Here is a 13618-nt window from a genome sequence, read left to right as displayed (position 1 = left end):
TTCCCTACCAGAAGATGAACCAACATTCATAGCAGATGAGTTAGACAATAGTACAAGAAAAAAAAAAGAGAGGAGAGTGCAGGGAGTTGAGCGAAAAACTAAAGGAGCATAAGTAGTGGAATTGAAAACAGTTGAGGTATAAATAGTCAAAAAAAATTTGAAAAAAGAAAACTTAATAGAGATGGCAACGAGGAAGACGAAGAGTGAGACAAACATCTAACCGAAGGTTTGACAAAAACTTTAAGACATGTATGACACTTTAAAGGCATGAGGCAAAATAACAAGGAGATGAAAAGTTGAGGTTGAGAGAGAAAATAATTTAAAAAGAAAAAAAAAACAATAGAGGATAGGAAAATAATATTGAAAGAAAAAAATAGAGGAGAGGAAAACACTGTTGTAAAATAGAGGAGAACAAGAGAACTTTGAAAAACAGAGGATGACAGAAAAGAACTGAGGTTTATAAAACCAAAAAGGTTAGAAATAAAGGGTACCATTTATTCAATTCATTACTCATATTACACCTTTAACACATACACATTACATTACAATGACAATACTTATTACAAAAGGGCTTAAAAGAAAAAAGCCCTAAGGTCTTTATAAGGCTATCTAAACTAGATTAATTAATTTTATATTACATATTAGGTTTGAATAACCAATTTCTAGTACATAAATAAGCTTAGTCTTTTTAATGAACATCTTATTCATTAAGAGGCTTTCTTCTTTGAACTTTAATCTAATACAATGATGAGGGTTTCATATTCAAGAACCTACCTTCGAACTTGTCAAACGTAATTAAGGAAAATGAGATGGTGTAGTCTTCCCTTTTCTCTAATTATTTTGACTTGTATGGTGGAGCTTTCTTTGAATATTGAATTGGAGATATAATCCTGCAAAGATAAATCTTTGATAATATTGTAGGTGCTTTAACCCTTCTTCATTATTACTTTCAAATTTCCATCAAATCTAGAAGATTTAGACAAAATGAGGCACAACCTTTCAATGCTCTGTTTCTTACTCCCTCCTTGCACTCAAGGTACTTAGCAAGGAAAGAGACATTGAAATCCAAGGATTTTACAAAGTGAATCGTTGAGCACGTTTTGTTAATCCCCTTGCATAATCCTTCTTGTTGATCATAGCTCACAAATGTAACGATTTCAAGATTTCTGAAATTTCGCCGCTGAGGTTAAACAATTCATGTTTTACGAAAATCCTAAAGTATTTATGGGAGTACAGTGTAAGAAGAGAATCATTTAGGAACATGGATACTTAATAAAGGATGAGATATAGAATGGGGTTTTCCTTGAAGTTTTTAGGTTTAAAACATTTTTGGATGAAAAAGGGTTTTGGAGAAAAAGGTTTTTAAGGAGAAGGAAGTTTTGTGAAAAACACTAGGAAGAAGAGACGTTTAAATAAGCATAGAAAAGAAAGAGATCAAAGCTTAGATTTTAACAAAAGTAACCAAAATACAATTATCAAACATAACACAAGGGATACGAACAAGGACAGGAAAACACAGACTAAGACATAAAAGACTACATAAACACAAGATAAGACAAACAAGAAAACTTAAGCATGCGAAACCAAAACATATATGGTAAGACAAAAAACTGCCCATAAAATAATTAAATAAAATGAAAAGTATCTGACCGATGACAGTTGAGGGCAATTTAGCAAATTTGTCATTTCACTTATCTTACCATAAGTGGCCAGACTACACTTTTAGATGGTCTTCTAGCTAGATGTGAGTTAGCTTGGTTCTAATAAATCTTTCTTCTAAATCAATAAATTCAATTCTATTTTAGTGCTTTGATTTCGTTGAGTGAATATTAGATGAAGAATCAAGTATGTTATGCACCAGAGGCAAGTATCTTCTCCTTGAGAAGACATAGGAATGACTTTAGACCTTATAGTCAGAGGATTGCCAAGATAGTTCTTTTTAGGTTCTGATATCCCCATGAGTTTGACCAAATGGTAAGTTATTTGAAATCATTTATTGTACATAGGTCTCTAGTTGGAGAGATCAGGAGATAATCTTCCATGCGAGTTTTGGTCCTCTTGCATTTCAAGCTTCCTTGAGGATAGTCTTGTTTCAACCATTATACTTAGTCTTGTTTCTTCTTCTTAGATTATGATGATTAGATGATTGATTATGTTTGATCTATACATTTGAAGGATTCTTGGTTTAATCAAGGGTGCTTGAGTGTATCCTCCAACCTTAGTTGTAATGATGATCTTCTACTTGTTGCCATTTAACCTACCAAATTTATGTTGTTGGGTGAAAGGTTGTACTACTAACCGTTTATTCTAACGAGTTACCCGAACATTTCAATATATCATTGAAGTTTTTGGAAAACTTCTCCCTATTTGGTTAGTTTCATTGCTGATACACATTATAATGTTCCCATTACTTTGCACTAATAATTCAGTTGCATCAACTAATAGAAGTGTAGAAATTTTGTCTAGTTTGTCATTGAAGAGTTTCAAGAATCACAAATAGAGGCCAAAATAAGATAAGAGAATATTTCAAAATATATTTAAAAATATCTTAAAAGAAGACACAAATGGGAGTTTCAACCTGTTGTTAAAAGCTAATCAGACGACGAAGTATTTCCTTAGATAGTTATGATCTTAGATAATATTTCTCATATAGATGTTATTTTGAGATGTTTTCACATTGAGATGATGTTAAAAATTAAGTCCTATATCAATTCAAGTGCATGTAAATACTTTGACCGATTTACATAAATTCTAATAACTCTCTACTGAAAGTATTTTTCGTTCATACTTTTCTTTTGATATATTCTTGGATTTTTTTTCAGAATATCTTCTTAACACGTTGCCTTTTTCAACTCTTGATTAAGTGGTTGATTTCTTCTTAAATCGGTCTTTAAGGCGTATCTATATGTATCTTCATAATTGATTTTGTGCATCTTCAATTAAGAGGCACATCTCAGAGGATGTCATTATCAGAGGATATCACAAATACTTTCAAATAACTAACATATTCAAGATGTTGAGTAGAGGATAAACATATTTGTCTTCTTTAGAGGGTTGACTTTTTAAAGTGTTGACTTTCCATCAGACGATACATTGCTTGTCACAATTATCAGAGGCAGACGATTAATTTTCTTGGCACACTTATCAGAGTCAGACAATCATATTTCTTAACCCACTTATTAGAGATATATGATCATTTTGCATGACATACTTATATGAGGCAAAACATTCAGATTATTTTTCCATTATTTATTAGAGGATATAACTTATACAAGAACAATGACTTGTAATGTTTTGATTGGAACTGCATATCACAATACTTTTTATTGTTATATTACGAATTGCTCTAATGTCCTTTGTGTTTAGAAACACTTAGATTATTATTTATAACTTGTAATTTATGCTACCTTAAAATAGATAGTCATTAACATAGCTCTTTGTCTTCTAACTTATTTTGCACACTTAGCAAATATAGTTGACTTGTAGGTTTTCAAGCTGGAAGTTGAGAAGACTTGACTTGTAGGGTTGAGGTGTTGTAGTGCCTCAACAGTCTGTAGGTTTCATATGGAAGTTGAGAAGATTGACTTGTAGGGTCAGGTGCTATAATCCAGGTTCGAATTACTGGATAAATCATTTTATGTGAGGGGAATGGACATAGTTTCCATATTGGTAGTGAACCAATATAATCTTGGTGTTTCTCCTTATGCCCTATTACTTTGTTTTATTGCTGCCTCTGATCTGTTTATCTGTTCTAAGCATCCCAAATCAGAATTTTGAAAATAATTTTTTAATAAGGCAAAGCACAATTCAACCTCGATTCTCGTGTTTTTGCACCTTCAGGTTATTCGTGCTTCAATTTAAATGAGTCATGATGTATTAGACTCATACTCATTGTTTCATTAGTCTTGTAGCACACCTTGTGCTTCAAGATTAGTTTCATAATTCTTTAGTAAAACATATTTTGGCCAATAAAAACACTTGTTTGGTTAAATTAATAAGGCTTAAATATTTGATTTGTCCTTGTAAGTTCGCGTCTTTCTCATTTTCGTCTTTGTAAGTTTTTGTTTTCAATTAAAACCATGTAAGTTCAATTTGGTTTTAAAATCATCCATGTCCTTAGTTGACGTTAAAAAAGACTTATGTGGCAAACATATGAGTGACGTTGCACAAGAATAAATAAAAAAATTGAAAAAAAATAAAAATAAAATAAAGTAATTAAATTGGTTAAAAAAGAAATGAAGGAAAATTGAAGGTATTATGTTTTAGTCCCTCCATCTAAAATCAGAAATAAATTTGGGGATTAGGGTTTTCTCCCCCTATCACATCACCATTACCAGATCACTAAGATCGCATCACCATCATTGCATCACCATCTTCGAATCACCATCATCGAATCACCATCTTTGAATCATCATCGTCGCATCACCACCATCTACCAATCTTCATTTGCTTCTCCTTCGTTCAACCATGACATAATTTCCGTCAGCAACAAACTCAACTCATTTTCAATTGCCTGAATGTGGTGTAGGAAAGAAATGCGTATATTCATCTCTAATATTGAAGAGAACCCTAAACGCCGTTTTTGGAGATGTGAATCATTTTTCTTAAATTTGTTATTTTTATGTTGATTCTTTGTAGTTATATATAGTTTAAGTTTACTAAGTTTAATATTTAAGTTTTTGTTTTTGTTTGCAGATCCCTTATAGTTGTCAATTTTTTGTTGGTAATGCGATGATGATGATTCAATGTTCGTGATCTGGTGATGGTGATGCAATAATAAAGAAAGGATAAGAGAACTCTAATCCCCAAATTTATTTTTTTATTTTGGATGGAGGGACTAAAACATAATAACTTCAACTTTTTTCTTCATTTATTTTTAATTTATTCCTTTGGCACATAAGCTTTTTTTTAACAACAACTAATAGCAGAGATAATTTTAAAACTAAATTGAACCTACATGATTTAAATTAAAAAAAAAACTTACAAAAACGAAAGTAGGAAATACACGAACTTACATGGATACTATTACTTATAAGAATGAATGAATCGCTAATGTTTAATTCTCTAATTATTGTAGTTAAATTTATTTATTAAAATGTTATAGCTAATATGATGTAGTGGAGAACTAGCAACTAACTTAATTATGAAATATAAACAAAATTTGATTAAAAAAAAGTTGATGTATACATTATTTACTTTAAATCATTTTTGTTTATTTTTCATTTTGTACATAGTATTTCATAAGAATTTTTCAACTAAATTTTGTGTACCCCTACAAGCACTAGTCCCAAACAATGCAGACAAAAAAACAATCCTTGTACTAAAATAATTCTTCTTATTATAGATGTGTCAAATTCAACATATTTTTGACCATTCAGTGGAGAGAATAGTGTAAATATATCCTCCTCTGTTATTGTTTTTTGTTTATTTATTTATTTTTTCATTGAAACATAGTATCCATTGAATTAAGTCATACTTTTAATCTATTGTCTTTTCGATCGAGTTTCTCCTTTCATCCCTTTAAATTTTAAGATTTTCTTAAATTTTATTATTTCTCTTATAAGTTTAACTTTCTCATGATTAATCAATTTATATGGAATTTGTTTAGATTGAATTTGGAGGTATAAACACTAATTTATAATTTTTTAGATTGTTTACACTTCCGTAAATGTTAATTTGAAAATTTGTAACACCTCTAAATTAATTTAGAGGGGTAAGTATTTTTTCAAAATTTTCAAATTGGTATTTACATTTTTTGATCGGTCATTCTGGGAAATTTCCATCCAAATTAATTAATCTCAATAGAATTAAAATTGATAAAAAAAAATTGAAATTTAAAATATTTTGAAAATTTACGGATGTGGGAGTAGCAATCTCTTTATTTGAATATATTGCTAAGGCCTAATTTCATTTATTTGTAGAACAAGTTGGACCCAATTGATCTATCTTAACATTTGCTACCCCAAAAAGAAAATAACACAATCATGAGTCATGAGTAACAAGTTGGGGATAAAACTAGCCTACAATATTGACAATTCAAAAGTAGGAGTAGATAGTGAAACCAACAACATCACTTGCAATCATATGTTGGAATGAAGACTTTGAGGCAGTTCCGTTTCTTTATTTTTCATTTTCCTTGCTTCTTTAATCTCACCATAAAAGTATGACACAAAGCCCCAAAGTGAGAGCACTAAAGCAACCCCTTTTTCTGCATGGAAATTCTCTTTGTAGACAATAACAGCCATAATTTCAGTTACTGGAAGAAACGCAGCAATTATAATTCCAGACAACAATGAAGAAGCATAAAAGATAACACCAATTGCTCCTAAGAAAAAAAACTGCCACATTATTGCACTACACACTAGTACAACATAATACTTCGTTTCCCCAAGATTAAATTCCCTTGCTTCCCTTGGAATCACCTGCAAAATTGCAATAAATATTTAGCAAATGCTATAAGTTTTGAAAAATAAAAAAGAAATTATAAGAGAGCAAGAGAAACCTTAAAATCTTTATCTATAATCATCCCAAGAATGCAAAACAAAGTAGCAAAGAAGCACATAACAAACTGAATCTCCATAACAAGAGAATAAGTAACAACTTGTTTAGTCTTTTTGTAAACCAATTCCATCAACGGCAAAACAAATCCATACAAAGCAGCAGAACTCAATATCATAACAAAACCAATCACATACTCCCCTCTCGACTCACCATCCCCTCCACCACCGTTAGATCTCACTGCCAAAACAACACTTCCTAACGTCAACAACACGATACAGTTAACGGAGTACGCCGTGAACTTATGCCTCACAAGAATAAAAGCGAAGACTGCAGTGAAAGCGAGATGCGAAGACTGAATTAGTGAAGAAGTTGAAACTGGAAGACGCGCTATGCCACACGCGTAGAGGTAATCGTCGAGACCGGTCAGGATTCCGATGATGGCGGAGAACAAGAATAAAGGTGGTTTCATAGAGATGAAGTTACGGTTACTGTTACAGTTACGGTTATGGTAACGGTGGTGGATGTGTGAGATTGTTAAGGGTAAGAGAATTATGGGAAAGCCAGATGTTTCGAGGAAGCTTGAGAGCCACGCGCGTTTCCCGCCGTGGATGAAGTATAGACGCATTACAAGTGGGCCACCACATGTGCCTATTGCTAAGAGGATTGAGTTTATAACTAGAAGTAGTTTCTTCATGTTTCTTCTTTTGCTTTCTTCATCTTCTTCTTCGTTTATTCCTTCCACCATGGCTAGTTTGGTTAGTTAATTATTTGCTAGATATTTTTTTTGTTCTATGTGTATGTATGAAGGAAAGGATGTGAAATGTTGACTTGTCAAAAGATTCAGAGATTTTTTTTAGTGTCTACTTTTATTATTTTCTGTTTTTTATTTTTTAAAAATAGAAAATAATATGATTTTTTTTTATTTATTTTGATTCATCTAAGTTTTTGATGTTGTAATATTTAAATAAACAAAACACAATTGGAAACATGAAGAATTCTAGATTATTAAGACTACATTTTTTTTAAATCAGAGGGTTAAAATTATAAAACAAAAATAAATAAAGCTCAATTGAAAATAAAAAATAATCATTTTCTTTGTTTGTAAGATATCTATGAGAAAATATGGGTATGGGTATACATCTCACTCTCATAGCAAAATCTTGTATTGGACTATACTTTGTTTTTGTTTACATGTATCTTTGATCTCTTTCTTATAGTTAATATACAATTTTATTCTTTATTTTTATTTTTACAGTTTTAGTCTTATATTATTATCAGTGACGATAACATTGTAGTCAAATGTTATAACATAAAAACAAAACTAGTTTAACTTAATTAGTAAAACACGATAATATAAGTGATGGTTAATTAAGACTAGAACTGTTAAAGAAGCCCCAACTCCAAGACCTCCTTAATTTCTTTTTAAAAAATCTTTAATATTAGGCCCCTATCAAATTAATTTTTGTAAAATTTAGGCCCATTATTTCATGGGGCCTAAGGGAGGGGGCTCTAGGGACTTATAAGTCCCAATATTTTGTTAATTTTGAGATTTTTTTCTTAAAAAATTTTTGAAATTTATTTTATTCGAAAAAAATAAAAAAAAATATTTTTTTTCTTAAAAAAATTTATTAAAAAGATAAATCATTTATATCAAAAAAAAAATCAAAAACTTTTTATCGAAAAAAAATCAGAAATATTTTATAGAAAAAAATCGAAAATTTTTTATCGAAAAAAATCAAAAAAATTTTACCGGTGAAAAAATCGAAAAACTTTATTTCTCGAAAAAAAAATCGATTCTTTTTTTAAATAAGTGGGCCTATGGGCTCACTAAGCCCACAAAATTTTAGGGGTCCTTTAGTGTGGGGGGCCTTGTTTTTTGGGGCCTTTTAAATTATAAATTTTTTTGACCCCTTCAATATGTAGGCCCGGGCCAATAATTAGGAGGCCTATCAAATTGACAGCTCTAATTAAGACCGTAGGTATAGGTGACATACCTTTAGTTTTGCAACGACGGTGCGTATAGGTAATTGGACTAGTAATAGAATTAACTTTGTGTATATAGCCATTAAATGTAGAAAAAATTTGATGCCACTTAACCTTATTTTTTAATGGAAGAGCCTCATCCACCACATACCTCGTCATCAGTCCCACTCACGAGTTTTATCCGTCAGCCCTTTTCACTCCGATCAATTAACCCTAATGCAGTCATCACTTTAATCACTCAATGTGAGCTTCATCCGCCATCCCCTTTCGCAGTGTCAATGAACCATAACACAATCATGTTGGGAAAAATCAGAGATAATTAGCGATAACTATCTTAATAATGCATAATATTTTTTCCCCCACCTGTGCAGATAAATGGCCAAACAGAAAATACAATTCCACATAGCAAAAATAACTGGCAGAAAATTAAATATAGACAAATACAATTTTTTAACGTGGAAAACTTCCCTCAAATTGAGAGTATAAAAACCACGGGACCTAGTTCAGTAAAAACTTTCACTATAATAATTAATGGGTATACCAAAGTCTTCTTAATAACAATAGGGAACATCAATCAACAATAACAACCTTCCACTAAAGTGGGTATGCCAAAGTAACTCTCAGAGAAGATAAAACTATTCAAACTATATATTAAAGTAACAAACTCAGTGGTAGGAATAACATACTAAATTTGTAGATCAAACGGAGCAAGTTTGCTACACACCTGTTACCACCACCAGAACCAAACCCTTTTTTTTCTTCTCTGACAACCGTTCTCGTTTTCGTTCATCACATCTAAAATAGGGATTTCAAATCCCTTTTATTTCCTTTGCATGGGCCTAGCCCAATAATACCTTTTTTTTTCTTTCTTTTATTTCAATAATAATGCTACTACTACTAATAATACTAATACTAATAAAACTAGTGGGTTCCACTTGGGAAGTGAGTCCACCCAACAAATCTCCCCCTCACGACTCAAGTGAGTCCACCCAAGATATTGCTCATATCATCTTCGACACAGGCAAGGTCTTCGTCATCATATCTGAATCATTCTCATCAGTAAGAATCTTCTCAATTAAAAGTGACTTCGTTTCCAGTGCATCTCGTATCCAATGATACCACACTTCAATATGCTTTGACTTTGCATGAAAATTCGGATTCTTGCTGAGATGGATCGCACTCTGACTGTCACTGAATAACACAAACTTGTCTTGCTTGAGGCCCAACTCATGTAGGAATTTCTTCATCCACATGAGTTCTTATGAAGCTTTAGTTGCTACAATGTACTCAGCTTCAGTAGTAGACAAAGCAACACACTTTTTGTAGTCTTGATTGCTAAGACACAACTCCCCCTACAAATGTTATCATATAACCAGAAGTAGATTTTCTAGAATTAAGATCACCTGCTATATCTACATCTATAGCCATCCAACACAGATTCACCACCTCCATAGCATAAACACACTTTGGAAGTGCTTTTGAGGTATCTGAGAATCCACTTCACTGTTTGCCAATGATCTTTACTAGGATTAGAGAGAAACCGGCTAACAATTCCAACTGCGGATGCATAAGGAACCTTCTTCATCCCTTCTTTGTCTTTCTCACTTGTAGGACATTTATCAGAATTCAATTTAAAATGACTAGCAAGTGGAGTAATAACAGGTTTGCAATTGCTCATGTTAAACCTCTCTAACACCTTCTCAATATAATTGTGTTGAGACAACCACAATTTATTATTCTTTCTGTCACGAGTGATTCTCATACCCATAATTTGCTTTGCAAGACCCAAGTCTTTCATTGCAAAAGACTTGTTCAAAGCTTTCTTTAAAGATTGAATCTTCTTAGTGTCATGACCAACAATCAACATGTCATCAACATATAATAAGAGAATAATATAATCACCATCAGAAAATTTCTTCACAAACACACAATGGTCAGAAGTGGTTTTACCGTACCCATGTTTCTCCATGAAAGAATCAAATTTCTTGTACCATTGTCGAGGTGCTTGTTTAAGCCCATACAAGCTTTTCTTTAATTTGCACACAAGCTGCTCTTTACCTTTGACTTCAAAACCCTTTGGTTGCTCAATATAGATCTCTTCCTCCAGATTACCATGAAGGAATGCAATTTTCACATCAAGTTGTTCAACTTCTAGGTTCAAACTAGCTACTAACCCAAGCACAACTCGAATAAAGGACATCTTCACCATAGGTGAAAAAATTTCATCAAAGTCAACACCTTTTCTCTGATTAAAACCTTTCACAATCAATCTTGCTTTGTATCTTGGTTGAGAACTATTCTCTTCTGCCTTTATCTTGTATACCCATTTGTTCTTGAGTGCTTTTATGCCATTAGGCAACTTTACCAAATTAAATGTGTATTCTCATGCAAGGAATTCATCTATTCTTGCATGACCTTTAACCACTTTTCTTTATCAACATTTGTAATAGCTTCTTGATAGTACTCTAGATCTCCACTATCAATGATTATCACATACTCATGTGGAGGATATCTTTGAGAAGGTTGACGTTCTCTAGTAGATCTTCTCAACTCAAACTCGATTGGTGGCTCAATTGGAACCTACTTACATGGTGAGGTGCATGATCATCAGTTACATTCTCATTATCTACCTGTATATCTCCCCCGCCAACAAAGGTTTCTACAGGGGGCTTAGGCGCAACATCAATGTAACTTCTGGAATTTGGTTTCTGTTTTTCAGCTTTATCAAAATCTTCAATAGTCTGGTCTTCAAGAAATATCACATCTCGGCTTATGATAATTTTTTTGTCAATCGGATCCCACAATCTATAACCAAATTCTTCATCACCATAATCGACGAATATACACTGTTTGGATTTACTATTAAGCTTGGACCTCTCATCTCTTGGAATATGAACAAAACATCTACAACCAAAAACTTTCAAATGACGGTAAAAGACATCTTTCCTCATCCACACTCTATTTGGAACATCACCGTCAAGTGGAATAGAAGGAGAAATATTGATCAAATCCACTGCAGTTTTCATTGCTACACCCCAAAAGGATTTCAATAATTTTGCATGAGAGAGCATACATCTGATTCTGTCATTAATCGTACGATTCATTCTCTCTGCAACACCATTATGCTGATGTGTCTTTGGAACTATTTTCTCAAACCTGATTCCATATTCTCTACAATACTCCTCAAATGGGCCTTTGTATTCACCACCATTATCTAATCGACCACATTTCAATTTCCTTCCCTTTTCCCTTTCAAAACTTGCATGAAAATGTTTGAAGACTCCAAATACATAGTCTTTAGATTTCAAAGGAAAGACCCACACTTTCCTAGAGTGGTCGTCAATAAAAGTAACAAAATATGATGCACCACCAAGAGATTTACTATCCATTATACAAACATCAGTATGAACTAAATCAAGAATATTTTGCCTCCTATGAGGACCAATATTATGAAAAAAAACTCTATGTTGTTTTCAAGCAAAACAACGGGTGCAAGTTTTTAGAGACGTACCTTTCACAGGCAGAAAGTTTTTCTTCGCAAATATGTTGAGTCCTTTCTCGCTCAAGTGATCGAGGCGCATATGCCATAAATCAGAAGATGCATCTTCAATTGCACTCACTTCTTCCTTGCATAACTTCGTAGGCATCCTATAGAGAGAAATGAATCTTTGCTCCTTTGCACCACTAGGGACCCTTTAGTGATTTTACATATACCACCACCACCAAAGTAAGTTTGATAACCATCAATATCCAAAGCTTTCACCGAAATCAAATTGAGACGAATATCAGGTACATGTCTAACATTCTTCAATTGAAGCTTGCAACCAATCCCAGTTTCAACTCAAACATCTCCCATACGGATAATTTTACATACTTCTTCATCTCCCATTTTTACCATGCCAAAATCACCAGCACTGTAAGATGAGAAGAAATCATGCATAGGAGTAACATGATATGAGACACCCGAATCAATAATCCAAGTTGAATCCTGACATGCAAGGTTTATGGAGTTATCATCACAAACAATGTAGACATTATTAACAGATGCAACTGTTGTTGTATCTTTATCATTTTTCTTCTATTTGTCTTCATCTATTTTCCTTGATTGATCTCTCTTAAGGAATCTGCAATTTCTTTTTATGTGACCCGCTTTGCCACAATGATAGCATATCACTTTTTTTCTAGTCCTCGACTTGCTTCTTGACTTGCTACGACTTTTAGAGTTGTCGTGTCTATAGAAGTGTCTAGATTGACTTCTCCCCCGTGACTTTGTAACTAGTACTTCTGACTTTGAGGAAGAACCAATAAAACCACGTTCCTTTCTTCGAGCTTCTTCATTCAACATGCTCTCTTTAATTGTTGACATTTTCAACTTTCCACTTGGAGCTGAATTGGTCAATGTCACAACAAGGACTTCCCAATTATCAGGCAAGGAACTCAACAATAACAACACTTGCAACTCATCATGTAATTCAATTTATGCGGTTGTCAACTGATTCACTTTATTCTGAAAAATACTCATATGATCTGCCATTGAATCCCCATCTTTGTATTTCATATTCACCAGCTTCCGAATCAAGAATGTTTTATTTTGCACATTCTTTTGTTCATACAACTCTTTTAATTTTTCCCACATCTTGTTAGCATCTATTTCAGTTTCACCATATGGATATATACTAAGATCCAACCACTGCCTGATCAACGCCACTGTCTTTCTATTCATCTTCTTCCAGTCAACGTCAGATTTATCGGCAAGTTTAGTAGTGTTACCCTTAATAGGATCATACAAATCTTTACTGTATAACATGTGTTCCATGAGAGTCTTCCAAAGTGTGTAATTAGAAGAGTTGAGTTTAATCATATTGGGACCTTTATTTTCCTCCTCCATTTAAATGAACTAATCAAATCAACCAAGCTCTAGATACTACTTTGTTGGGAAAAACCAAAGATAATTAGCGATAACTATCTCAATAATGCATAATATTTTTTCCCCACCTGTGCAGATAAATGGCCAAACAGAAAATACAATTTCCCAGAGCAAAAATAATTGGTAGAAAATTAAATATAGACAAACAAAATTTTTAACCTGGAAAACTTCCCTCAAATTGAGAGAATAAAAACCACGGGACCTAGT

The 13618-nt window shown here is 32.7% G+C and overlaps 1 protein-coding gene across 1 annotated transcript; it reads right to left on the bottom strand.

The window, feature by feature from the left end:
- Positions 1-5827: 5827 nt before the first annotated feature.
- Positions 5828-7314, bottom strand: LOC101513552 (purine permease 1). Its single transcript, XM_004490344.4, has 2 exons — positions 6503-7314; positions 5828-6422 (listed from the first exon to the last, which is right to left on the bottom strand). Exons 1-2 carry the CDS (start codon positions 7244-7246, stop codon positions 6081-6083), a joined length of 1086 nt encoding a protein of 361 aa, XP_004490401.1. The 5' UTR covers positions 7247-7314; the 3' UTR covers positions 5828-6080.
- Positions 7315-13618: the final 6304 nt, after the last annotated feature.

This window comes from Cicer arietinum, chromosome 2 (genome assembly GCF_000331145.2).
Source record: "Cicer arietinum cultivar CDC Frontier isolate Library 1 chromosome 2, Cicar.CDCFrontier_v2.0, whole genome shotgun sequence".
Taxonomy (NCBI): domain Eukaryota; kingdom Viridiplantae; phylum Streptophyta; class Magnoliopsida; order Fabales; family Fabaceae; genus Cicer; species Cicer arietinum.
The sequence above is the reverse complement of the archived record's forward strand: the minus strand, read 5'-3'. Positions and strand labels throughout refer to the sequence as shown.

Bases quoted from the DNA above. Each gene is read 5' to 3' on its own strand.
- LOC101513552 (XM_004490344.4), bottom strand. From the start codon at position 7,246: ATGGTGGAAGGAATAAACGAAGAAGAAGATGAAGAAAGCAAAAGAAGA. The intron at 6,423-6,502 runs GTTTCTCTTGCT...GCAATTTTGCAG, and splicing joins TTATAGATAAAGATTTTAAG to GTGATTCCAAGGGAAGCAAG.